General features: G+C 66.7%; 6 protein-coding genes across 8 annotated transcripts; 4 read left to right on the top strand and 2 right to left on the bottom strand.

The window, feature by feature from the left end:
* Positions 1-5338: 5338 nt before the first annotated feature.
* On the top strand, positions 5339-7529 carry DMAC2 (distal membrane arm assembly component 2). 2 transcript variants are annotated; one of them, XM_080411680.1, is made up of 6 exons: positions 5340-5429; positions 5883-6046; positions 6622-6702; positions 6801-6934; positions 7032-7194; positions 7285-7529. In XM_080411680.1, the coding sequence occupies exons 1-6, from the start codon at positions 5412-5414 to the stop codon at positions 7451-7453; spliced, it is 729 nt and encodes a 242-aa protein (XP_080267806.1). In that variant the 5' UTR covers positions 5340-5411; the 3' UTR covers positions 7454-7529. The 2 variants fall into 2 exon arrangements, with proteins under 2 accessions (XP_080267807.1, XP_080267806.1); XM_080411681.1 differs by lacking the exon at positions 6622-6702 and having other exon boundaries at positions 5339-5429.
* Positions 7530-8240: 711 nt separating this feature from the next.
* On the bottom strand, positions 8241-11823 carry BCKDHA (branched chain keto acid dehydrogenase E1 subunit alpha). Its single transcript, XM_080411679.1, has 9 exons — positions 11693-11823; positions 10798-10956; positions 9870-9956; positions 9678-9786; positions 9417-9578; positions 9133-9339; positions 8914-9055; positions 8640-8811; positions 8241-8458 (listed from the first exon to the last, which is right to left on the bottom strand). The coding sequence occupies exons 1-9, from the start codon at positions 11777-11779 to the stop codon at positions 8288-8290; spliced, it is 1296 nt and encodes a 431-aa protein (XP_080267805.1). The 5' UTR covers positions 11780-11823; the 3' UTR covers positions 8241-8287.
* An 85-nt stretch (positions 11824-11908) lies between these two features.
* EXOSC5 (exosome component 5) lies at positions 11909-13234 on the top strand. The gene is given in 7 exon segments (XM_080411682.1): positions 11909-12041; positions 12182-12295; positions 12394-12515; positions 12636-12776; positions 12849-12938; positions 13039-13099; positions 13102-13234. Coding segments are annotated over 7 exon segments (672 nt in total). The 5' UTR covers positions 11909-11926; the 3' UTR covers positions 13131-13234.
* A 349-nt stretch (positions 13235-13583) lies between these two features.
* B9D2 (B9 domain containing 2) lies at positions 13584-17034 on the top strand. 2 transcript variants are annotated; one of them, XM_080411676.1, is made up of 4 exons: positions 13584-14368; positions 15064-15144; positions 15237-15362; positions 15477-17034. In XM_080411676.1, exons 1-4 carry the CDS (start codon positions 14162-14164, stop codon positions 15768-15770), a joined length of 708 nt encoding a protein of 235 aa, XP_080267802.1. In that variant the 5' UTR covers positions 13584-14161; the 3' UTR covers positions 15771-17034. The 2 variants fall into 2 exon arrangements, with proteins under 2 accessions (XP_080267802.1, XP_080267803.1); XM_080411677.1 differs by lacking the exon at positions 13584-14368 and having other exon boundaries at positions 15030-15144; positions 15454-17034.
* A 674-nt stretch (positions 17035-17708) lies between these two features.
* On the top strand, positions 17709-22508 carry TGFB1 (transforming growth factor beta 1; the record flags this gene model as incomplete). Its single annotated transcript, XM_080411675.1, has 7 exons — positions 17709-18015; positions 18985-19160; positions 19837-19954; positions 20052-20138; positions 20240-20390; positions 21060-21213; positions 22250-22508. The coding sequence occupies 7 exons, from the start codon at positions 17709-17711 to the stop codon at positions 22406-22408; spliced, it is 1152 nt and encodes a 383-aa protein (XP_080267801.1). The 3' UTR covers positions 22409-22508.
* Positions 22509-22849: 341 nt separating this feature from the next.
* On the bottom strand, positions 22850-23954 carry CCDC97 (coiled-coil domain containing 97). Its single transcript, XM_080411678.1, has 3 exons — positions 23649-23954; positions 23431-23561; positions 22850-23332 (listed from the first exon to the last, which is right to left on the bottom strand). The coding sequence occupies exons 1-3, from the start codon at positions 23872-23874 to the stop codon at positions 23228-23230; spliced, it is 462 nt and encodes a 153-aa protein (XP_080267804.1). The 5' UTR covers positions 23875-23954; the 3' UTR covers positions 22850-23227.
* Between the last annotated feature and the right edge of the window lie 816 nt (positions 23955-24770).

Here is a 24770-nt window from a genome sequence, read left to right as displayed (position 1 = left end):
TGGGCAGGGATGTGCAGCACGCAGCAGCCCGTGACTCCTCATGCCATACCAGCTCCCCCCCCCCCCCAATGATTCCCCATCCTGCTGATGATTCCTTGTCCTCCATGCTGATTTCCCATCCCCTCCATGGTTTCCCATCCCAGCGATGGTTTCTCAGCCCCGTGATGGTTTCCTATCCCAATGGTCTCCAGTCCCCGCCATTCCCACCCCAAGCCATATTTTGAGAGGGAGGTGAATTTCCTGTCCAAGGGGAAGGGATGGGGCCAGCACACAAGTTTGTGCACTTGTGAGCACAAGCTCCTTTTTCAGTCTCTCTTCCTGCCCCACCATCTAAGGTGGGCTTCTGTTCAGTCTAGGGTGAGCTCAACACCTTGGACTGCCACCTCCCAGCTTACCTAGCCTAGGCTACGGCAAAGAAATAAAAATAAATAAAATAAAATAAATAAATAAAAATAAATAAAAATAAAGGTGGAAGAGCTCAGCCTACAGCTTGGGAGGTAGAGACCAACCTACACTTTTATGCCTGATCTACCTCCTCTAGGATCTCTCCCAAAAGTCAAACCCAACTTACCCCTGAGACAGGATGCAAGAATTCAGCAGTAAATGATAAATGCTTGGCAAGAGGTAGCCAGGCAACGAGCCAGAGAAGGGGCAGAGTTATCCCGAAAGGCAGCTCAGCCCAGCTGGCTTTCGCTGGCCCACTGTTCAGGATGTCCAGCCCTGGCCAGGTGAGGTGACAAGTCCCGGGTGGTGCCACATCACTGCCCTTTTGTGATGACACGGGGATGCACTGAGGGGACATACTGCGGCCACGCAGCTGCTACAGCCTGGGCACCTCCCCTGCAGCCGGCTGCCGCTGGCGAAGGGCTGTTTGTCCGCCGGCACAGCTCCCACCTCTTCCCCGTGCCGCACAGCCAGAGGAGCAAACAGCTGCCCCGGGCTGGAAGCTGCCTGTGCACAGCTTTGGCTGGCACTGTCGCGTTGCGGAGGGCTTCTTTCACACTCTTCCCAGGTACAGGACGGTGTCCATGACACTCGTGTAGCAAAGCACCTGGGCTCCGACAGGTTCACTGCTGATGAATTTCATCTGCCCCCCCAAGATACACCCTCTGCTTGGGGCCTCCAGTTTGGCCACGGCCTCGCGTGGGTGGCTTTTGTTCATCGCGTGCCTCTGGGGATGGCTGGTGTTTCCCCTCCCAGCCCTGGGGAGGCAGATTTTGCCCCTTGTCCACACAGGGGACCTGGATTGACTCCTGCCCTGCTCAAGGGACTCTCTGTGCCACTGCTCAAATATGGGTGGCGAGCTTTGCTTCTGCCCCATGTCGGGGGCATTGACTTTTGTCCCTGTCCTGTTCAGGGCATCTCGCCTTGCCCCTGCCCTGCTGGGAGCAGCCAGTTTTGCCCCTGCCACAGCAGGACCACCGGGGCTTCAGCACCATTTCCCTGGCACCAGCTGCCAGTTCCTCCAGCTGGCATCTGACAGGCGTAGGCGCAAAGTTCCCTCCCGGCTGAGCTGGCTGCAGGGCCCGGCCACAGCAGCTGGCAGCACCCAGTGCCACCCTGGGAATGAAGGATCCCGGCAGCTGGATGTCAAGCAGGGTCTGCCTCTGCCTCCCGTTCCTCACTCACACGCTTCAGCTACAGCTCCTGTGCTTGGGCACGTGGCATTCTGTTACGCTTCCCCAAATGCCGCAGTCAGCAGCTGGGTTGGGGGAACGTGGCTGAAGAGTTCCTGTGCCCCGAGAGGCTCCTTTTACAAAGGCATCTTGTCCATAAGATGCCTGGCCAGAGTGGTTTGATTATTTGAATGGTAATACTCTTATCTGAAGATGCTGGGGAGGATGGCGAGAAGATGGAAACGGAAAGAAAAAAAAAAGAGAAACCTGTGCATACCACATCTGCCCTCGTGAGACATACTTAATATGGCAAACAGCTCTTGCTTGGCTGATGATTGCATGCTGTGATGCCAAAAATTGTGTGAAATGCCATGGAAGTAACAAACACCCTTGCTCCAACCTGCAAGCAAGATGCGTGCACCCATGGGCCTGGTGGAGGTTTGGGGTGATGGGGTGAACCGAGGCTGGGAGAAGTCATAACGGCAGTGGGCAGCTCTAACCTGGTATTGCAGTGTGATATTGCACAGACCCCGCTGTGCCAGGCACAGAGTCCCCAGAACACGCCGTCCCCCCCACACAAGGCTTCTGGCCAAACCTCCAGACCCCAGGCACATGGCCATGGGGCAGTGCAGCACCAGGGGACCCTCCTGGGGCCCAGGCAGGTGCCACCCTCCAGGACATCCCCAGCTGTCGTTCACACGCTGTCCCCAGCCCACCAATGGGGGACGGTCGGAGACATGCAATTTCAGGATGCAAGTGATGATGGAGATGCTATTGAAGATGCAGGTGCCATCGCAGGCGCAGGCACCTTCAGCAGATACCTGCTAACACGGCACGCACCTTGGTCTACCTGCTGATCCTGATCCATTAGCTGGCTCCTGTCCCAGCGCAAGCAGGAGGCAAGCCCACCTCCTCGCCTTCCTGCAGAGCCCACGTCCCCCCACCACAGCCCTCCCGCTGTGCCAGCCACCCACCGCACCGCTGTGGCGCCAGTGCAGTCACAGCCCTGGAAACACACAGACTTGTGGCCCTGCTGATGGTTCCCCACGCTGCATGCAGGCACGTGAGGGAGGCACCAGCTCTGCTGCTTTCCTGGGAAGAGGGTGAGACCCTCCCCTGTCGTGCTGCCTGTGTGTTGGGAAGTGCCAGAACGTTCACGCTGTGGAGCGTGTGTGCACTTTATTCCCTCCTGCCCCTACAAGCAGATGTGAGATCACACATGGGGTGCGTATAATGCCTGTAGAACAATCCATCACCAGGATCGCCTCCGTAGCAAAAAGCACCCATGTGGCTCAAGCGTTTCAATCCTTTGCATCTTTAACGGTTTTAACAGTTGGGTGGTTCTTACTGTCCATGCCCACACCCCATTACTGAGAAACAGCAACACAAGGAACCTGTGGAGGGGGGGTGGGGGTGGGGGTGTCCCTATGGATAAGCCCCAGCAATTGCTGCTATTAAAGGATGAATTTCACATAGACGTGGGTACCACCAGGTTTGCTTTAATCACAACTCAGAGCTGGGCCACCACCCCAGCGAGTGGCAGAAAACCAAGGGATGCAGCACAGCTTATATACGCTTACCAGATCATTAGTCAGCACCTGAAGTTCTTAGGAGTTTCCTCTGGTCTTGTCAGTTCTGCAGATCCATCACCTGACCCTGTCCCTGTTGATTCACCTCCTCGGTTCCAGTCTCTGCCTCGGTTCCCAGCTCCTTCTCAGATCACAATCTCCTTTCTGCTGCTTTAACTCACACAATCCTTTGAGCACGCTTAGTCTTTGAACAAGCAGTACCCATCCACATATACTGGATTTTTTACAGACACCTGCATTACTGAGAGCTCCTGTGTGCACAAATGGGTCGTCTATTGTTTCTCTGTTCTCCCACTGATTAACCGGACTACATTTTAAACCAGCCTTGTGTTAGGGCTACACAAGGGATGAGGCTGGGTTCTGCCATTTAGCAGCTTCAGCACTTTAAATTTCTTAATTCAAAATATATTTTCTTTAGCACATTGTGTCGTGTCAGTGAAACACATAGGACTAGCTAGAAGAGACACTGCTCTTAGTGGGGGGGGGGGTGTTGGTAGCGGCTCTTGCTTCAACTCACAGATGGGTCTTGGTTGGACACACGGATGGGTCTTGGTTGGACACACGGATGGGTCTTGGTTGGACTCACGGATGGGTCTTGGTTGGACACACGGATGGGTCTTGGTTGGAGTCACGGATGGGTCTTGGTTGGACACACGGATGGGTCTTGGTTGGACACACGGATGGGTCTTGGTTGGAGTCACGGATGGGTCTTGGTTGGAGTCACGGATGGGTCTTGGTTGGACACACGGATGGGTCTTGGTTGGAGTCATGGATGGGTCTTGGTTGGACACACGGATGGGTCTTGGTTGGAGTCACGGATGGGTCTTGGTTGGACACACGGATGGGTCTTGGTTGGACACACGGATGGGTCTTGGTTAGACACACGGATGGGTCTTGGTTGGAGTCACGGATGGGTCTTGGTTGGACACACGGATGGGTCTTGGTTGGAGTCACGGATGGGTCTTGGTTGGACTCACGGATGGGTCTTGGTTGGACACACGGATGGGTCTTGGTTGGAGTCACGGATGGGTCTTGGTTGGAGTCACGGATGGGTCTTGGTTGGAGTCACGGATGGGTCTTGGTTGGACACACGGATGGGTCTTGGTTGGAGTCACGGATGGGTCTTGGTTGGACACACGGATGGGTCTTGGTTGGAGTCACGGATGGGTCTTGGTTGGAGTCACGGATGGGTCTTGGTTGGACACACGGATGGGTCTTGGTTGGAGTCACGGATGGGTCTTGGTTGGAGTCACGGATGGGTCTTGGTTGGACACACGGATGGGTCTTGGTTGGAGTCACGGATGGGTCTTGGTTGGACACACGGATGGGTCTTGGTTGGAGTCACGGATGGGTCTTGGTTGGAGTCACGGATGGGTCTTGGTTGGACACACGGATGGGTCTTGGTTGGAGTCACGGATGGGTCTTGGTTGGAGTCACGGATGGGTCTTGGTTGGAGTCACGGATGGGTCTTGGTTGGACACACGGATGGGTCTTGGTTGGAGTCACGGATAGGTCTTGGTTGGACACACGGATGGGTCTTGGTTGGAGTCACGGATGGGTCTTGGTTGGAGTCACGGATGGGTCTTGGTTGGACACACGGATGGGTCTTGGTTGGAGTCACGGATGGGTCTTGGTTGGAGTCACGGATGGGTCTTGGTTGGAGTCACGGATGGGTCTTGGTTGGACACACGGATGGGTCTTGGTTGGAGTCACGGATGGGTCTTGGTTGGAGTCACGGATGGGTCTTGGTTGGACACACGGATGGGTCTTGGTTGGAGTCACGGATGGGTCTTGGTTGGACACACGGATGGGTCTTGGTTGGAGTCACGGATGGGTCTTGGTTGGAGTCACGGATGGGTCTTGGTTGGACACACGGATGGGTCTTGGTTGGAGTCACGGATGGGTCTTGGTTGGACACACGGATGGGTCTTGGTTGGAGTCACGGATGGGTCTTGGTTGGACACACGGGTGGGGTTAAGGCTGGAGGGAGGGCGCTATGGGCGGGGTTGTGGCGGGTGGGGCGGGGCTATGGGCGGTATTAGGGCTGGTGGGGTGGGACTGTGGGCAAGGTTTGGGCTGGTGGGGCCGGGCTATTGGCGGGTTTACGGCGGGCGGGGCTATGGGCGGGGCTACGGCGGGCGGGGCGGGGCCTGGGGCCACGCGCACCCGCAGAGCTCCTTGGGCCGTGTCACGTGACGCGCGCAAGATGGCGGCGCTGCGGGCGGTAGGTGCTGCTGCCGTCACCATGGAGACGCTCTCCGGGGCGAGGAGGGGGGGCATGCCACCCCAAGAGACCCCCCCCACAATCACAGGGGGGCGGGGGAGTCCTAGGGGCCCCCGGGGGGGGGGGAGGTTGGGGGGGGGGCCCTTTCCCCCCCCCGCCGGACCCCTGAGGCCTAGCGGGGGGCAGGCTTGGGCGGCTTGGCGCCCATAATGTGGGGGGGGGGGCGAGGGTCCCCTAAAGCTTTTCTCCCCCGGCGACCTCTCGCCATCTGGGCTGGGGCACCCCTAGAGAGCGGCACCTGCCTGCGGGACCCCCCCCCCACTCTTGGGGAGCAGCGCGGTGCCCCCCCGGGGTCTCCCCCCTCCCCCCGTACCGAAATCCGATGTGCGCGGGCGGGGGGACGTGGTAGGGTAGGGGGTGGGAAACTGAGGCAGCCCTGCCTCTGCCCCACAGGTCCTGGGGTCCCGGGGGGCCCCTGCCCTGCGCCCCCCACCCGGGCAGAGCCGGGGGGCAGCGGGGGGGCTGCTGCAGCTCCTGGGCCGGTGGCTCAACAACATGGAGGTGGCCGTGGCCTGGGGAGAGCGGCTGCAGCGGCAGCGGCTGCAGCGGAGGAACGCGTGCGTGGGGCCAGAGGGGGGTCCTCGCCGGTGGGGTGGGGGAGGGGGGGGCTAGGTCAGGCTCCCCACTCGTGGAGCAGGAGCAGAGAGGCTGGCTCGGCCATCTTTACTTGTGGGGGGGGGATGGGATTGGTGCCCCCCCTACACTTGTGGGGTGTGGGTGGAGGGGCTTGGGTGGGTGCCACATGTGTGGGGCGCAAGCAGAGGGGCTGCGTTGGGGCCCCCCCTGCTTGTGGGGTGTGAGAGGGGGTTGGCTCCAGCCCCCCACACGGGCCGCGGGTAGAAGGGTGGTGTCAGGTCCCCCCCGTACATGGGGTGGGAGCAGAGGGGCTGAACTGGGGTCTCGCCTGCTTGTGGAGCGCGAGAGGTGGGGCTGGATCCAGTCCCCCAGGTGTGGGGCACAGGCAGAGGAGCCGGATCTGACCCCCAGGTGTAGGGCGAGAGCAGAGAGGTCAGATTTGGGGTCCCTCTACTTGTGGCGTGCGAGAGGACCTGAACCCGGCCCCCTATGTGTGGGGTGCAGGCAGGGGGGCTGGCTTAGGCCCCCCTGCTCTTGCGCCCCCCCCCCCCCCCAGGTACTGCGGCTTCCTCAGAGACACGTACGGTGACAATGTGGCAGCCGCCGCCTTCACCCTGTCCTTAGGCGGGAGGGTCAGGTGAGCTCCTGCCCCGTTTTGGCAGTGCCCCCCTGCCCCTTTTGGGGGGGGAGGGGGGGCTGGCCCTGATGCCACCCCCATCCCCCCTCCTCCCCCAGATTTGAGGGGCAGGAGCACTGGATGCAGCCAGAGGGCCGCTGGCACCCCGAGGTGTTGCGCCTCCGCGATGTCCCTGTGGTGGCCGTGGACCTCAGTGGCTGCCCCCTCACCTACAGCGGCTTGGACAACTTGGGTGAGCCGCAGGCCCCGCACCCCCCCTCCCCCAGCCAAGGACCCTCCCAAAGCCCTTAGGGACACCCCCTGATCCCCCTCCTGCCCCCCACCCCCAGTGCCACTGACCCAGCTGCAGCACCTCGACCTGAGCGGCTGCCCCCACCTTGACGACTGGGCGCTGGGGCGACTGCACGTCTTCGGGGACAGCCTGCAGGAGCTGTCAGTGTCCCGGTGTCCCCGCATCACTGAGAGGGGCCTGGCCACCCTCCACCACCTCCAGTGAGCAGAGGGGATGGGGGACTGTGGGGGGGCATCCCCCCTCCCGGTGCCAGCTGCCTCCCCCTCATCTGTGTCTGTGCCCCCTCCCAGGTTGCTCCGGCGCCTGGACGTGGCAGGGGTTCGTGTGCCCAGCCCGGGGCTGGTCCATATTCTGCTGGAGGAGATGCTGCCTGGCTGCCAAGTCCTGGGCTTGGACCTTGGGGACAGTGTGAAGATGGGGACACCGATGCCACCGGGGAGGGGACAGTCCCCCCCCTGAGGCAAGCAGGGGGTTGGGGTGTGTAGGGACCCAACGCTGCTGTTCCCCTGGAGCATTAAACACCTTGTGCCTCCTCTCCATGGATCTGGGTTTCCTTGGCAGTGATCGATGGGTTACTCCGCTTTTGCCCTGTTCGGAGCGGCGCTGGACCCACCCAGACACCCCGCAGCGTTCCCAGCTTGAAACCATCCGCTGCTGCTGCCGCTGCTGTGAAGGTTTTGGGAGGGTGACACCCCGTAATGGCCCCGTGGGAACCAAGGAAGCGCCAGCTGATCCCCCCCACCATGGAGGTTAGTACCCCCTGAGGGGGCTGATCCCCCCTCCAGGAGGTGAATTCCCCCCTTAAGGAGTTTAACATCCTCCCAAAGGGGGTGAATTCCCCTCTGAGAGGGCTGTTACCCCCCTCCAAGAGGGTTTATACACCCCGAGGGGGTTAATTCCCCAATCAAGGAATTTAGGGCAAGGAATTTAAGCCACATGCAAGGGGTTGAATCCCTTTCCAAGGGGGATAATCCACCCCAAAGGGATTAATTCCTCCTCCAAGGGGGCTCAATCCTCTCCCAGGGTTGTTAATTCCCCCTCCAAGGAGGTGAATTACCCCCTCAAGGAGTTTAGTCGCCCCAGAGTGGGGCTATTTCCCCTTTCCAAGGGGGCTAATCCACCCCAAAGGGATTAATTCCCCCTCCACTAGGTTTCATCCCCCTTTCTGTGGGTGCTATTCCCTGCTCTGGGGTGTGAATCTCCCCCCGGGGGTGGGGGGTTATTCCCAGGACACCCACCAAGCAGCTGGGACGGCACAGACCTGTGTTTATTTGTGGGCGGGGGGGCGGGGGGTCACTTCTCGAAGTGCTCCAGGGGGTAGTGCTCCCCGTAGTGCTGCAGGTGCCGTTCCAGAGCCGCTCGCTGCCGGCGCAGGTGAGGTGGCATCTCCCGGTAAACGTCAGAGAAGAGGAGCTGCGGGTTGGGCTTCAGCTTCCGCTCCGCCTGCTCAAACGCTTCCATCACCTGAAATCCCACAGATTCTCTCCCTGAAATCCCCCTCCCCCTGCTGAATCCCAGGGGTTTCCCTCCACAAAATCCCCAATTCCCTCCTGGGGATATCCCCTCTCCAAACCCACCCCCCACCCCCCGATTCTCCAAAATCCCCGGGAACCCCCTCCGCGGAATCCCGGGGGATCCCCGTTACCATTTTGCGGGAGCTCTTGCGCCAGCCCTTCTCCTCCTCCTCGTCCCACCAGCCCCGGTTCAGCATGTAGTGCCGCAGCCGGGAGATGGGATGATCCTGTTTGTCCCAGTAATTCACCTCATCCACTGACCGGTATGCCGAGCTGTCGTCACTGGTGCTGTGGTGGCCGATTCTGCCGCGGAGTGAGTGAGGGGAAAGATTAAAAACAGACAAGAAAAAAAAATGAAAAAGGTGGGTTTTGGCTGCGCGCATCCCTTGCTCCGCTGCAGCGTACCGGTAGGTCATGGCTTCGATGAGGAAGGGCTGGTTCTCTGCCACGGCGCGGCGGCGAGCTTCTTTGGTGGCGTTATACACGGCAAAGACATCATTGCCGTCCACCCGGATGGACATCAGCCCGTAGCCAGGGCCACGCGCCGCTGCGGGGAGCGGGGAGGGGTTGGGGGTCCAGCCCCTGAAGCTCCCCCCAGCCCAAACCCCGCGTTCGCCCCCTTACCGATGCCGTCACCCCGGTACTGCTCGGAGGTTGGGGTGGAGATGGCGTAGCCGTTGTTCCGGCAGAAGAAGACAATGGGACACTCGAGGGTGGCAGCGAAGTTGAAGCCGGCGTGGGCGTCCCCCTCGCTGGCTGCCCCCTCCCCAAAGTAGCAGATCACTGCCCGGTTGGCGTCGGCACGCTTGATGGCGTAGGCGGCCCCCACGGCTGTGGGGAGGGAGGGAGGGAGGGGGTCACAGGGGACAGGGGGAGAAGGGGGAACGCGGCGGGGGAGGACGGGGCACCTTGCGGGATCTGGGTGGCCAGCGGGGACGAGATGGTGACAAAATGACGGTCGCGGCAGCCATAGTGGACGGGCATCTGACGGCCTTTGCCAGGGTCACTCGCGTTGCCGTAACACTGTGCCATGAAGAGGTCCAGGGGGTAGCCCCGGTACATCAGCACGCCTTTGGGGGACCGGGGGGGGACACACACAGCCGAAATCGGGGACAGCTCCTCCTCCCCTGGAGGCTGGTGTGCCCCAAACCCAGCCGGTCCCCCCTTACCGGCCTCCCGGTACTGCCCAAAGACCAGATCGGTGTCATCCAACGCGGCCGCGCTGCCGACGTGCGTCCCCTCCTCCCCGTAGTTGGTCATGTAGAAGGAGATCCGGCCCTGGCGGGGGGGGTGGGCACGGCGCGTTGCAGGGATCCCCGCTCTTGGGGTGTCCCCCATTGGCGCCACCCACCTCACCACACCTGGCGCTGGGACTCGTACAGGATGCGGTCCATGGTGTTGAGGAGCGTCATGGTCTTGTAGAGCTTCAGCACCAGCTCCTTGGGCAGCTGGGGGGGAGCAGGGGGGGTTGGGGTGCTCCCCGGGAGGCAGGGCGTGCCCCGCTCCCCCCCTCCCCCAGACACGTGGCACCACACGGTTTGCTCACGTGTCCGTGGGGCGTTACATGTCCAGCCATGGTGCGTCTTGGCTGTGTCATGTGCCTGGATGCTGCAGGTTGGGGGGCCCACATACACCCACGGCACATGTTTGGGGTGTCATACGTGTGGATGGCACGTGTTTGGTATACCGTGTACCTGACTGTTGCATGTTTGGGCTGTTACATGCCTGGACGTTGCATGTTCAGCACGTCGCAAGCCTCAATCTGGCATGTTTGGGGTGTCACATGCCCAGACATTACATGTTTGGGGTGCCACATGCCTGGATCTGGCATGTTTGGGGTGCCACATGCCCAGATGTTACATGTTTGGGGTGCCACATGCCTGGATCTGGCATGTTTGGGGTGTCATATGCCCAGACATTACATGTTTGGGGTGCCACATGCCTGGATCTGGCATGTTTGGGGTGCCATATGCCCAGATGTTACATGTTTGGGGTGCCACATGCCTGGATCTGGCATGTTTGGGGTGCCATATGCCCAGGTGTTACATGTTTGGTGTGTGACATGCTCAGACATGACATGTTTGGGGTGTGACATGCCGAGCGCTGGCACGTTTGGGGTGCCACATGCCCAGACACGGCCTGTTTGGGGTGCCACATCCCTGGCTCTGGCAGGGCCAGGGTGTCACACCCCCAGACATTGCCACATCCAGGTGCCGCCTGCGTGGGAGTCACACACCCGGGACCCCCCCATCCCATTCTGGGGTCCCCCCGCCCTGCCCCAGGGCTGACCTGGGGGTCCTCGGCAGGGCTGACGATGTGTCCCTGGCGGTCCATCACCCGGTAGATGGGGATGCCCGAGATGACGTTGGGCTGGATGAACTCCAGCCGGTCGGCAAAGTCCGCCGAGGCGCCGGGGAACTGCGGCTTCTCCTCCAGCGAGGGGAACTCCTGCCACCACGGGATATTCCAGCTGCGTCCCGCTCCCCAAAACCCCCCAAAAGTGGCCCCAGGCGCCTCCCCCCCGTCCCACCCCCTTCAGAGCCAATGACCAGGGAGGGCGTGAGAAGCGGGGACACAGGGACGGCTGGGGGATGGGGGGACACAGGGACAGGGTGGGGGACGGGGGGACACAGGGACAAGGTGGGGGGACATGGGGACACAGGAATAGGGTTGGGGGACACAGGGACAGCCGGGGGACGGCGGGACACAGGGACAGGGTGGGGGGACACAGGGACAGGGTGGGGGGACGTGGGAATACATGAACAGGGTTGGGGGACACAGGGACGGGCTGGGGGATGGGGGGACACAGGGACAGGGTTTGGGGACGTGGGGACACAGGGACATAGTGGGGAACACGGGGATCCAGGGATGGTGTGGGGGGACACGAGGATGAGCTGGGGACACAGGCACAGGGTGGGGGGACACGGGAACACAGGGATAAGGTTGGGGGACACAAGGACAGGCTGGGGGACGGGGGCACACAGGGACAGGATGGGGGGACATATGGACAGGCTGGGGGACACGGGGATCCAGGGAGCGGGGGGGGGGGACGGACGGGGACACGGGGAAAGAGTGACGGGGGTGGGGCGGGGGGACACAGGGATGCGCCGTGGGGCCCGGGCCGGGGGGACACGGAGCGGCGGCCCCGCTGCCCGGCGGACCCTCCCGCCCCGCCCCCACTCACGGCGGTGCTGAGGCGCCGGGCCGGGCCCGAGCTCGGGGCGCGCAGGAGCCGCCACCGCAGCGTCCGCAGAGCCGCCATCGCCGCCATCTTGGAGGGGCGGGGACGGGGGGGCGGGGCTTCAGCGAGGAGGTGTGGCCACGCGTGGAGGGAGGACGGCGCTGGGCGCGAAGGGGCGGGGCCGGAAGCAGCGGGGCGGGGCCGCGCCGTGCCCCGGAAGCGGAAGCGGCGGGCGCCATGGCGGGGGAGAAGGAGAAGGTGGTGGCGGCGGCTGGCGGGTGTTGCCTGCGGCCTTTTTCCTGCGAGCAGGGGCTGCTGTCGCGGCCTGACGGCTCGGCCGCCTTCCTCCAGGGTGCGGGCCTCCCCTCCCGGCTCTCCCCTGTACCGGCCCCGTGTGCCTGGGCCTCCACGCGGTCCTGGGCCTCCCGTCCCGGCGCTCCCCACGTTCCTTGGCTCCCCCGCCGGTGACCGCGCTCTCCTCTCCGTCCCCAGGCGACACTTCGGTGCTGGCCGGGCTCTACGGCCCCGCGGAGGTGAAGGGCAGCAAGGAGCTCCCGGACAGGGCAGTGCTGGAGGTGCTGCTGCGCCCCAAGGTGGGGCTGCCAGGTGGGTTCCCCGCCACGTCTCGGGAGGGTCCCCGTGGTGTCACCGGCCCCTCGGGGCCGCCGGCTGAGGTTTCCCCACCATCCCCAGTCCCTTCGCAGGTGTGATCGAGCGCAGCCGGGAGCAGCTCCTCCGGCAAACCTGCGAGGCTGTGGTTTTGGGGGTGCTGCACCCCCGCACTGCCATCACCCTGGTCCTGCAGGTGCTCAGCGATGCCGGCTCCGTATCCTTGGCTGGCGGCAGCTCCAAACAGTGCCCATGGCTTTGGGTGGAACTGGGGCGGTTGGTCGGAGCTCTGTTTGTGTTTGGGGGGGGCCTCCTCATCCTTAACACACCCTGCCAGCTGCTCTCCTGCTGCATAAACGCTGCCTGCATGGGGCTTCTGGACGCGGGGCTGCCCCTCTCCTCTCTCTTCTGCGGTGTCACCTGTGCCCTTGATCCCAATGGTGCCATCATCCTCGACCCCACAACCCGGCAGGAGCAGGTGAGCACTGGGTGGGGGGTCCTAAACCCTATGGGCCCCCCTTCAAGTCTTCTTGACCCCCGATCTTCACAGGAGGCACGCGCCATCCTCACCTTTGCCATCGACAGCACAGAGAGGAAGGTGCTGATGACCACCACCAAAGGCAGCTGCTCCGTGGAGGAGGTGAGGGGGGCAGGGACCCCTGGGGAGAGCTTTTGGGGTGCAGGACCCTCCCAAGAGGAGGGCCTCCCACCCACCGCGGGGTCCCTGCTTCCCCCCCTAGATGCAGCAGTGCCTCGCAGCAGCCCAGCGCGCTGCCGACACCATCTTCCAGTTCTACCGCGACTCATCCGGCGAAGATACTCCAAATCCTGATGCCAGGGTACCCCCAGGACAGCTGGACTGTCCCTTGCTGTCCCCCCCTTGCCTCCCTGCCCGGTCCCGCACAACAGTCATTAAAGGACCCTACTTCCCTCCCTACCGCTGCGCCTCCGAGTCCATCCAGCACATGGATCTGCTGCCACAGCGCTGGGGCTGACCCCCACACAATGTGCCATGGCACTTTCAGGCCTTGGGGTTGCCCCTTCCCCTACCCCCCCCACCCCCCCCCCCCAATATCAGGGATATTTTGCAGGTTTGGGGTGTGCCCCCAAATATTGGGGGCCACATCACAGGGTGCTGCCCCCCTCCAAGTCTGTCCCTGCGTAGTAAGACCGGCTGGAGTTTCATTTGCCCCCCCAGTCTGTGACCGCCCGCCCCCTCTCTCCCCCAGCCTCGGGGGTCCCCCCTGTCGCGTGCCCGTCCGGCATTTCCCATGGGGGGCGGGGCCACGCGGGGACCAATGAAAGGCGCCGCTGAGGCTGGAACCTTGCGGCTGCGTCCCAACAGGGGCGCTGCAGGCGGCGGAATGATTGACAGCCGCAGCAACCGATGGCTCCGCGGGGGCGGGAGGCGGGCTCCGCCAGGCAGCCAATAGCAGCGGGGGCCTGGAGGGCAGACGGGGAGGGCGCGGAACGGCCAACGCCCTCTGGAGGGAGGTGGGGCGTGAGGTGACTGGCGGCAGCGAAAGCCAATGAGGCGGCGGGATAAGGCGTGTCCGGCCAATGGGGCGGTGGCAGGGCCGTGGGGGCGGAGCGGGCGGTGGTCGAGGCGGCGGCCGGTGAGCGAGCGGGGCCGGGGTCCCTCGGGCTGTTCCGCCGCCCGCCCCCCCCCCCCCCCCCCCCCGGTCTCGGAGGCTCTCCGCCCCCAGCAGGCCCTCAGGCCGGGCTGCCCCCGGAGCAGCGCCCCGGGACCCCCCGGACGGGCCCGGTGCCCCCCGGGACAGGCCCCAGTGTCCCCCGGGACCCCCAGAACAGCCTCCCCAAGCTCCCGCGGTTCCAAGATGGCGGCCCCCGTGTACCCCCAAGATGGCGGCTCCCATGTATCCCCACGCCCCCAAGATGGCGGCGCCCTGCCGGGGGCGGTCCCGGCCCCCTCGGCGGCCAATGGGGCGGCGGCGTGGGGGCGGGCCCTGCGTTGCCGCGGCAACGGGCGCCGTCAGCGCGGGGGCGGGTGGCGAGGGCGCATGCGCGGCGTGTGAGCGGCGCCGGCACGGGGGGGTGCGTGGGGAGGGGGTGCAAAGGGGTGCGGGGGGGCGCGGTGTCGGTGGGCAACGGGGGGAGTGCGGGGGAGGTATGGGGGTGCGGGGAGGTACCGTGGGGGTGGGGGAATGCTGGGGGGGTGCTGACCGGTGCCATGGGGAGGTGGGGTGCAGCGGGGAGGTGGGGGGTGCACTGGGGAGGTGGGGGTGCAGGGGGGAGATGGGGGGTGCGGGGGGGAGAGGTGGGTGCAGGGGGAGGTGGGGTGCAGTGGGTGCTGGGGTGCAGCGGGGAGATGGGGGGTGCAGGGGGGAGATGGGGGTGTAGCGGGGAGATGGGGTGCAGGGGGGAGGTGGGGGTGCAGCGGGGAGGTGGGGGTGTGCAGCGGGGAGATGGGGGTGCAGTGGGGAGGTGGGGGTGCAGGGGGAGGTGGGGGTGCAGTGGGGAGGTGGGGGTGCAGGGGGAGTGACGGGGGTTGCAGAAAGGGGGGTGCAGTGGGGGGCCAAGGGCTGCAGTGGCAAGTGCAGCCTAGGGGCACAGCGGGGAGCTGGGGTGACAAGAGCAGGAAAGAGGGGGCTGCACTGGGGGGGGAGGGCTTCTGGGCTCCTGCTGAGCAGCCGGGCCATGGGGGGGGACGCAGGGCTGCTGGGTGCCCCCACCCCACCCCCACCCCCCCCACCCCCCCACCCCACCCCCACCCCCCCACCCCCCGGCGCAGGTAGCGATGGCAGAGGTTCACGTCATCGGGCAGATCGTGGGGGCCAGCGGCTTCCCCCAGCGCCGCCTCTTCTGCAAGTGGGGGCTGCACACAGGTGAGCCCCCAGACCCTGGGGGGGGTGGGGGGGGTGCTGGGACACCCTCCCCAGCGTGGCCGTCACCTCTGTGCGTGTGTCCCCCCGCGCAGGCGGTGCCTGGAAGCTGCTGTCGGGGCTGGGGTCCGGCCAGACGCAAGTGGACGACCCCCAGGTGGATGACGTGGCTTATTGGTGTCACCCCGTGGACGTCCACTTTGCCACCAAGGGGCTCCAAGGTGTGTGTCATCCCCCCCCCCCCGGGGGGTGCGTGTCCCCCCACCCCCCCAGCGTGTCCCTGACACCCCCTCCCCGCCCGTCCCGCCCCAGGGTGGCCCAAGCTGCACCTGCAGGTTTGGCACCAGGACGGGCTGGGGCGCAGCGAGGTGCTGGGCTACGGCTTCTGCCACGTGCCGGCCACCCCCGGGTGCCACGCGCTGGCCTGCGTCACCTGGCGCCCACGGGGGACCTGGTGGGAACGGCTGAGCCAACGTTTCGTGGGGGGGGGTCCCCAACTTCGAAGCCCCGAAGCGGTGGCCGCCAGCGCCGCCGATCGGTTCCGCCTGCGCACCGAAGCGGCCGGCACCGTCCACCTGCAGCTGGGGGTCATCCTGCGGCACTTCGGCCGCTACGGCGTCGAGTGTTAGCGGGCGGGGGGCCGGGGGGCGCGGGGACAAGGCGGCAGGGTCCCCGGGGGGGGGGGGGCCTGGGGACAGGGGCACGGGGGATCCTGGGAAGGGGCTGCCGGGATTCACTAGGGAGAGAAAAATGGGGTCCCCCGGGGATGGGGTGCTGGGGGACATCTGGGGTCCCTGGGGACGGGACATTTGGGGTCCCTGGGGACGGGACGCTGAGGAGCCCCCAGGACAGGACATTTGGGGTCCCTGGGGACGGGACATCTGGGGTCCCTGGGGGTGGGACGCTGAGGAGCCCCCAGGACAGGACATTTGGGGTCCCCTGGTGACAGGACATTTGGGGTCCCTGGGGATGGGACATTTGGGGTCCCTGGGGACGGGACGCTGAGGAGCCCCCAGGACAGGACATTTGGGGTCCCTGGGGACAGGACATCTGGGGTCCCTGGGGGTGGGACGCTGAGGAGCCCCCAGGACAGGACATTTGGGGTCCCCTGGTGACAGGACATTTGGGGTCCCTGGGGACAGGATATTTGGGGTCCCTGGGGGTGGGACGCTGAGGAACCCCCAGGACAGGACATTTGGGGTCCCTGAGGACGGGACATCTGGGGTCCCTGGGGGTGGGACGCTGAGGAGCCCCCAGGACAGGACATTTGGGGTCCCTGGGGATGGGACATTTGGGGTCCCTGGGGACGGGACGCTGAGGAGCCCCCAGGACAGGACATTTGGGGTCCCTGGGGGTGGGACGCTGAGGAGCCCCCAGGACAGGACATTTGGGGTCCCCTGGGGACAGGACATTTGGGGTCCCTGGGGACGGGACATCTGGGGTCCCTGGGGACGGGACGCTGAGGAACCCCCAGGAGAGGACATTTGGGGTCCCTGGGGACAGGACATTTGGGGTCCCTGGGGGTGGGACGCTGAGGAGCCCCCAGGACAGGACATTTGGGGTCCCTGGGGACGGGACATTGGCTCCACCCAGGGATGAGCCACCAGGGAGCCCTGGGGACACAGGGGACAGGGGCCCCCGGGGATGGGACGTTGGGGTCCCCCCAGGACAGTGAGGGCCCCCCAGGACAGGACACTGGGGTCCCCCCAGGACACTTCCCCCCCCCCAGGACAGGGCAGTAGGGTCCTGGAGCCGCCCTGGACACTGGGGGGACCCCCCCCCCCCTTCCCCTCCCCGCGGGTCAGTACTGAGGGGCAAGGGGGTGGGTTTTACCGTGGGGGTGTGTCCCCCCCCCACCCCCCTCCCCCCCCATAAAGTTGTTTTTGCACCGTCCCCAGCTTCCCTGTGGTTTGGGGGTGGGGGCGGCGGGGGTCCCCACCGCCAGTGAGCGGGCGCCCTGCGGGGGGGCAACGAGCCCCCCCTGCCCTCTTCGGGGGGGTCCCAACCACCGTTCGGGGGGGGGGGGGGGGAAGGTGTTCCACGAGCCCCCCCGCCCTCTTCGGGGGGGTCCCAACCACCGTTCGGGGGGGGGGGGGGGAAGGTGTTCCACGAGCCCCCCCGCCCTCTTCGGGGGGGTCCCAACCACCGTTCGGGGGGGGGGGGGGGGGGAGGTGTCCCACGAGCCCCCCCGCCCTCTTCGGGGGGGTCCCAGCCACCCGGCCCCGTGGGGGGGGGCGGTGAGGAAGTGTCCCAGACGTCTGGGTCCTGGGGGGGGTCCGCGCCCCTTGGGCGGCCGTGACTCAGTTTCCCCGCCTCCCGCCGAGCGGAAGGGGGGGGCGGCCCCGGGTCCCCCCCTCCCCCGTGCCCCCCCCCCCGCCCCCCACCCGCCCCCCACCCCCCCCGCGGCGTTTCCTGGGTGGGGCCGCCCCGTTCCGCCAGCGCCGGCGGCCTCAAAACCCGGCGGGCCCCGGCGCGGGGAGCGCGGGCAGCGGCGGCGGCGGCCGGGGGGGGTGGGGGGGCGATCCCGGCGGCGGGGGGGGGGGGCGGCGGCGGCGGATCCCGGCGGGATGGAGCTGGCCGTGCTGCTGGCGCTGCTGGGGGCGGCCCGGGCGTTCTCCACGTGCCGCTCGCTGGACCTGGAGGCGGCGCGGAGGAAACGCATCGAGGCGGTGCGGGGCCAGATCCTGAGCAAGCTGCGGTTACCGGCGCCGCCCGCCGAGGTACCGGCGCGGCCGCTGCCCGAGGAGGTGCGGGCGCTCTACAACAGCACCCGGGAGCTGCTGCGCCAGCGCGGCCGCCCGCGCCCCCCCGACGGCCCCGAGGAGTACTATGCCAAGGAGCTGCACCGCTTCCCCATGGAGCCGCCCGGCGAGGGTGAGGGGGGGCGCTGGGACCTGGGGGGACACGCAGCCGGACGTGGGGGGACACTCAGTGGGACGTGGGGGGACACTCTGCCAGATGTGGGGGGACACTCAGCGGGACGTGGGGGGACACGCAGCGGGACGTGGGGGGACACGCAGTGGGACGTGGGGGGACACTCTGCCAGATGTGGGGGGACACTCAGCGGGACGTGGGGGGACACTCAGCGGGACATGGGGAGACACGCAGTGGGACGTGGGGGGACACTCTGCCAGATGTGGGGGGACACGCAGTGGGACATGGGGGACACTCAGTGGGACATGGGGGACACTCAGCCAGACGTGGGGGGACACTCAGCGGGACGTGGGGGGACACGCAGTGGGATGTGGGGGGACACTCAGCCAGCCGAGTGAGTGGGGGGCACTGGGGGCACTGGGGACATGGGGGTGGGGGGGAAACACTCGGCTGGACGTTGGGTGCCCCCCCCAGACGCTTCGGTGCCCCCCAGCTGGACATCACCTGTCCCTCTGGCGGGACGCTGGGTGTCGTCCCCCCCCCAGCTGGGCATTGGGTGCCCCCCCCCCCCCCCCCAGCCTGGGCACTTCGGTGCCCCCAGCCAGAGGCCCGGGCCCCCCCCGCGGTCCCCTCGCAGCGGCCGCGGCGCTCGGGGACGTGCCGGACGTTGTGGTTTGCTGAGTAATTCCCAGCTCTGAGGGAGCTTTGTTGAGCTGGAGGAGGCCTGGCCAGGCCCACGGCTCCTGCTGGGGGGGGGGGGGGGGCTTGGGGACACCTGGGTCACACAGGGGGAGGGGTGCTGAACCCAGCCTCGGTGCCATCCCTGTGGCCCCTCCCCCAGCCCGAGATCAGCGTCCCGACCCCACAGGGAGAGGCAAACAAACTGCTTGTGGTCGTCACTCCGCTCCAGAGTGAACGGGCCGTGGGGGCGGGGCCCAGCAGGGCCACGTGACCGTGCTGTCCCCACAGGTCCCTTGGAGCACTGGCGCCCCACAAGCCACAGCACCTTCTTCGTCTTCAACACCTCGCGGGTGCGCGCGGAGATCGGGCGCGAGGCGCTGCTGCACCGGGCCGAGCTGCGGATGCTGCGGCAGCGGGCGAGCGCCGAGAACCGGGGCGTGGAGCAGCGCCTGGAGCTCTACCAGGTGGGGACAGGAGGTGGCACGGGGGACACGTGGGGGGCGGGGGGGCGGGACACGGGGACGAGGGGATGCTGCAGTGGGGCGCGGGGATGCAGGAGGTGGGAAAGGGGATGCGGTTTGGGGTCACGGGGGGCAGGGGGATTTGGGGACCTGCTGCAGTTGGGGACCCCCTGGCCACGGTTTGGGGACACAGTGGGAGGTCTGGGACTCCCTGGCCCCAGTTTGGGGACAGAGGGATTTGAGGACATGGAGGGGGGGGAGGGGGTTGGGGACCCCCTGGCCATGGTTTGGGGACCCCCCGGCCCCAGTTTGGGGACATTGTGAGGGATTTGTGGCCCTGTCAGGTTTGGGGACCCCCTGGCCACGGTTTGGGGACACAGTGGGAGGTCTGGGACCGCCTGGCCCCAGTTTGGGGACAGAGGGATTTGAGGACATGGAGGGGGGGGAGGGGGTTGGGGACCCCCTGGCCATGGCTTGGGGACCCCCCTGGCCCCAGTTTGGGGACAGAGGGGTCTGGGGACACGGAGGGGGGGCTGGGGCCGTGCTGGGTTTCAGGGCCCCCTGGGTGCAGTTTGGGGACACGGTGGGGTGCTTGGCAGCCTGCTGCCCTTGGTGCCCCCCGGGGTCTGGGGGGGCTGTGGGGACCCCCCCACACACCCACGCGCTGCTGGGGCCGCAGGGCTACGGCAACGCGTCCTGGCGGTACCTACATGGGCGCTCGGTGCGGGCGACGGGGGACGAGGAGTGGCTCTGGTTCGATGTCACCGACGTCGTCCAGCAGTGGCTCAGCAGCAGCGGTGAGCGCGCTGTGTCCCCGTGTCCCCCCCCCTCCCCGTGTGTCGTCCCCCATCCCCTGTCCCCAGGGACCCCTCCCCTTACCCTGCCACCCCGCAGACCCCCTGGGGATGTTCAAGCTGAGCGTCCACTGTCCCTGCGAGCAGGGCCCCAGCGCCGCCAGCGACATGCGCATCTCCATCGAAGGTACCGGGACCCCCACCCTGGATCTGCGCGGGGGAATTGGGGGGTGTGGGGTGTGTCTTGGTGGCCCCCCCAGCGCCAGGTGCCAGCCCCTGTCCCCGCAGGTTTCGAGCAGCAGCGGGGGGACATGCAGGGCATCGCCAAGAAGCACCGGCGCGTGCCCTACGTCCTGGCCATGTCGCTGCCCCCCGACCGCGCCAACGAGCTGCACAGCTCCCGCCGGCGCCGCGCGCTCGACACCGACTACTGCTTCGGGTAACCCCCCCTGCGGGGACCCCCCCACCCCGGGGGGCTGGGCTCAGCCGCAGCCACCCCCCCAGGCCCCCTGAGAAAGCTGGGGACCCCTCCCCCTCCCCCAGATCCCCCAGGCTCCCAAAGATTCCTCCAGGTCCGCACACGGAAGGCTGGGGACCCCCAGAGACAACCCCCTGGGGAGGGCTGGGGACCCTGAGGGACCCCCAGGAATGTCCCCTCCAGGGAGGGCTGGGGGCTCCCAACTCCCAGGGACCCCCGGGGAGGGCTGGGGACGCTGAGGGACACCCAGGTCCCCTCCAGGGAGGGCTGGGGGCTCCCAGGGACCCCCGGGGAGGGCTGGGGACCTTGAGGGACACCCAGGTCCCCTCCAGGGAGGGCTGGGGGCTCCCAGGGACCCCCGGGGAGGGCTGGGGACCTTGAGGGACACCCAGGTCCCCTCCAGGGAGGGCTGGGGGCTCCCAGGGACCCCCGGGGAGGGCTGGGGACCCTGAGGGACACCCAGGTCCCCTCCAGGAAGGGCTGGGGACCCTCGGGGACCCCCAAGGAGGACTGTGGGACTCTCAGGGACTGCCAGGGAGGGCAGTGGGACCCTCTGGGGACCCCCGGGGAAGGCTGTGGGACCCCCAGGGACCACCCCCCTCCTGCCATTCCCTCCTGCCCCCCCCCCAGGACGGAGGAGAAGAACTGCTGCGTGCGGCCGCTGTACATCGACTTCCGCAAGGACCTGCAGTGGAAGTGGATCCACGAGCCCAAGGGCTACATGGCCAACTTCTGCATGGGGCCCTGCCCCTACATCTGGAGCGCCGACACCCAGTACACCAAGGTGGGCCGGGGGGGGGCTGGGGAGGGGCGGGGGGGGGGCCTGAGGGACCTAGGGAGAGGGGGGGGGGTCCCAGATGTTTGGGTGCATGGGGAGAGGAGGGGGAGGGTCCCAGATGTTTGGGTGCGTGGGGAGGGGGAGGGTTCTTGGGGAGGGGGGGGGGAGGGTCCCAGATGTTTGGGTGCATGGGGAGAGGAGGGGGAGGGTCCCAGATGTTTGGGTGCGTGGGGAGGGGGAGGGTTCTTGGGGAGGGGGGGGGGAGGGTCCCAGATGTTTGGGTGCGTGGGGAGGGGGAGGGTTCTTGGGGAGAGGAGGGGGAGGGTCCCAGATGTTTGGGTGCGTGGGGAGGGGGAGGGTTCTTGGGGAGAGGAGGGGGGGGTCCCAGATGTTTGGGTGTGTGGGGAGGGGGAGGGTTCTTGGGGAGAGGGGGGGGAGGGTCCCAGATGTTTGGGTGCATGGGGAGAGGAGGGGGGGGGGTCCCAGATGTTTGGGTGTGTGGGGAGGGGGAAGGTCCCAGATGTTTGGGTGCATGGGGAGGGGGAGGGTTCTTGGGGAGGGGGGGGGGAGGGTCCCAGATGTTTGGGTGCGTGGGGAGGGGGAGGGTTCTTGGGGAGAGGAGGGGGAGGGTCCCAGATGTTTGGGTGCATGGGGAGGGGGAGGGTTCTTGGGGAGAGGAGGGGGAGGGTCCCAGATGTTTGGGTGTGTGGGGAGGGGGAGGGTTCTTGGGGAGAGGGGGGGGAGGGTCCCAGATGTTTGGGTGCATGGGGAGAGGAGGGGGGGGGTCCCAGATGTTTGGGTGCGGGGGGAGGGGGAGGGTTCTTGGGGAGGGGGTGGGGGTCCCAGATGTTTGGGTCCCTTAGGGAAAGGGGGGGCACCTTGGATCCCTGGGGAGAGGAGGGGGGTGGGGGTCCCGGCCACCCACCTCCAGGAGGGCACAGCGGGCCCCGAACACCGGGGGTGTCCCCTGGATCTGGGGGGGGGAGGGTGTCCCCTGGAGGGTCCCTAATATCGGGGTTCCCCTCGGGGGGGGGTCCCGCAGGTGCTGGCGCTGTACAACCAACACAACCCCGGGGCCTCGGCGGCACCGTGCTGCGTCCCCCAGACCCTGGACCCCCTCCCCATCATCTACTACGTGGGGCGCAAGGCGCGGGTGGAGCAGCTCTCCAACATGGTGGTCCGAGCCTGCAAGTGCAGCTGACCCCCCCCCGGCTCCCCAAAACCCCCCCGGACCCCCCTGGCACTGCCCTGATGCTCCCCCTCCCCCCCCCCCAAAAAAAAAAAAACTTATTTAATTTTTATCTGCTGCTGCTTTTATTTTTTTTTTTTTTTGGGGGGGGGGGAAGATTTTGGCTCAACTTCTGCTTTTTTTGGCAGCATCTGGGCGCTGCGGGGGTGGGTGGGATAAAAATATCCCGGGGGGGGGGGGGGGAGCGAGGGGGGGCAGGAAATGGGCTCCCCCTCCCTCCGGGACAAGGGGGGGGGGACACGAGGGGGGTTGCGGTGACCTGTGGACCCAGCCGTGGGGGGGCGGGCAGTGACCCACAGCGACTCATCCCCGGGCGCGGGGCTGTGGTTAGAGGTGGGGGGCACAGATATTTGAAGACACCCCCCCTTGCCCCACCCCCCCCACACACACTGTGACCACAGGCTCGGGCGTGGGGGGGGGGACACACACACACGACAGGAGCCCAGCCCGCATCCTTGGCTCTTTGCCAGGGATGTGGGGGCCGTGGGGTGACCCCACCGGTGGGGGGGTGACTCACAGAGCCCCCACCCCCACCCACCCCCCCCAGCGATGACAAATGCAGAGTGAGGTCACACCCCCCCCACCCCACCCCCCGACAGACACCTCCTGGGGGGCTTCCCTGTGGCAAACACCCCGGGCAGGGAAGGACTCATCCACCCCACCCCCACCCTGCACCCCCTACCCCACCCCACCAGCCTGGGGGGCAGTTAGCTGGGGGGGGGGGGGGCGGGGGGGGTCCTAATCGAGCTGGGGGGGGGGGCGGGGGGGGTCCTAATCGAGCTGGGGGGCGTCGCTGGGCTCCTCCTCATCGAAGTATCGCTCCTCGGCGTCCCGCGAAACGATGTCCAGGTTGTCCAGCTCGGGGTTCTCATCCACCTGGCTGGGGGGGGGGGGGGGGTGGGGGAGGGGCACCCAGATGAGGGGAGCACGAGGGGGACCGTTTCAGAGCCCCCCCAACCCCCGTGGGGTGTCACCTGTAGTCGAAGTCCCCGTCCTCCCCGTCCAGGAAGCGCTGGTACATGCGGCTGGTGAACTCCTCCCGCAGCATCTCCCGCTCGGCCGCGTCGGGCACCCAGGGCTCCGGGGGGGGGGTCGCCCTCCTCATCTGGGGGGGGGGGGGGGACAGAGGTGTTGCCCACCCCCCACCATACCACGCTAAGCGCCCCCCCGCCCTCCCCCCCCCCCAGCTGACCTCCGCTGTCGCTGTCGCTGTCGCCGTCCCGCAGGCGCTGCCAGCGCAGCCGCTGCTGCACCGCTGCCTCCTCCACCGAGCGCAGCAGCAGCCCAGCCAGCGACGGGGGGCCGGGGGGGGTCCCCAAAATGTGGGGAGGGGCAGCCGGGGGGTCCCCCGGGAGGGTTTCAGCCCCCCGGTACTGCCCGATGTAGTGCTGGTACAGCAGGGGCTCCCGGGCTCGCATCTCCTCCTCGCTGAAGTACTCCCCCCCTGCGGGAGGGCGCAGAGCCGGGGGGTCAAAAATGGGGGGGGGGGAACCCCAGGGGAAATGGGGGGGGGCACCCCCACCCCCAAAGCCAAGGGGAATGGGGAGACCCCAAAGACAGAAGGAGAACCAAGGACCCCACCCCCAAAAGAGAACGGGGGGGGACCCTGAAACCCATGGGGGTCAAGGGGCGACCCTCCCCCGCCCCGCCCCCCCCCAGGGGCAGGGAATTGAGGGACCCCCATGTCCAAAAGGACAGAGCCCCCCCCCCCCAGGAACCCCAAAGACCCTCTGGAGACTTCAGGGACCCCCCGGGGGTATCAGGGACCCCCCGAGGGTATCAGGGACCCCCCCGGGGGTATCAGGGACCCCCCCCAGGAACCCCAAAGACCCTCTGGAGACTTCAGGGACCCCCCGGGGGTATCAGGGACCCCCCCCAGGAACCCCAAAGACCCTCTGGAGACTTCAGGGACCCCCCGGGGGTATCAGGGACCCCCCGAGGGTATCAGGGACCCCCCCGGGGGTATCAGGGACCCCCCCCAGGAACCCCAAAGACCCTCTGGAGACTTCAGGGACCCCCCGGGGGTATCAGGGACCCCCCTAGGGTATCAGGGACCCCCCCGGGGGTATCAGGGACCCCCCCGGGGGTATCAGAGCCCCCCCGCCAGGAACCCCAAAGACCCTCTGGAGGCTTCAAGGACCCCCCAGGGATATCAGGGACCCCCCGAGGGTATCAGGGACCCCCCCGGGGGTATCAGAGACCCCCCCCAGGAACCCCAAAGACCCTCTGGAGACTTCAGGGACCCCCCGGGGGTATCAGAGACCCCCCCCCCCCAGGAACCCCAAAGACCCTCTGGAGGCTTCAGGGACCCCCC

Source organism: Falco punctatus (assembly GCF_963210335.1).
Source record: "Falco punctatus genome assembly, contig: scaffold_77, whole genome shotgun sequence".
Classification (NCBI taxonomy): Eukaryota; Metazoa; Chordata; class Aves; order Falconiformes; family Falconidae; genus Falco; species Falco punctatus.
Note: the sequence above shows the minus strand (reverse complement) of the source record. Positions and strands in the feature narration are given on the sequence as shown.

Excerpts from the sequence above, each read along its gene's own strand:
- DMAC2 (XM_080411680.1), top strand. Across the intron at positions 6,047-6,621 it reads CGGCTGCAGCGGAGGAACGC|GTACTGCGGCTTCCTCAGAG; the intron begins GTGCGTGGGGCC and ends CCCCCCCCCCAG. Across the intron at positions 7,195-7,284 it reads GCCACCCTCCACCACCTCCA|GTTGCTCCGGCGCCTGGACG; the intron begins GTGAGCAGAGGG and ends GCCCCCTCCCAG.
- BCKDHA (XM_080411679.1), bottom strand. The coding sequence starts at position 11,779 with ATGGCGGCGATGGCGGCTCTGCGGACGCTGCGGTGGCGGCTCCTGCGC. Across the intron at positions 9,787-9,869 it reads TGTACGAGTCCCAGCGCCAG|GGCCGGATCTCCTTCTACAT; the intron begins GTGTGGTGAGGT and ends CCCCCCCGCCAG. Across the intron at positions 9,340-9,416 it reads GGCCACCCAGATCCCGCAAG|CCGTGGGGGCCGCCTACGCC; the intron begins GTGCCCCGTCCT and ends CCCTCCCCACAG.
- B9D2 (XM_080411676.1), top strand. The coding sequence starts at position 14,162 with ATGGCGGCTCCCATGTATCCCCACGCCCCCAAGATGGCGGCGCCCTGC. Across the intron at positions 14,369-15,063 it reads GGGGGGTGCGTGGGGAGGGG|AGGTTCACGTCATCGGGCAG; the intron begins GTGCAAAGGGGT and ends TAGCGATGGCAG. Across the intron at positions 15,363-15,476 it reads TGCCACCAAGGGGCTCCAAG|GTTTGGCACCAGGACGGGCT; the intron begins GTGTGTGTCATC and ends CTGCACCTGCAG.
- CCDC97 (XM_080411678.1), bottom strand. The coding sequence starts at position 23,874 with ATGCGAGCCCGGGAGCCCCTGCTGTACCAGCACTACATCGGGCAGTAC. Across the intron at positions 23,562-23,648 it reads CAGCGACAGCGACAGCGGAG|ATGAGGAGGGCGACCCCCCC; the intron begins GTCAGCTGGGGG and ends CCCCCCCCCCAG. Across the intron at positions 23,333-23,430 it reads GACGGGGACTTCGACTACAG|GTGGATGAGAACCCCGAGCT; the intron begins GTGACACCCCAC and ends CCCCCCAGCCAG.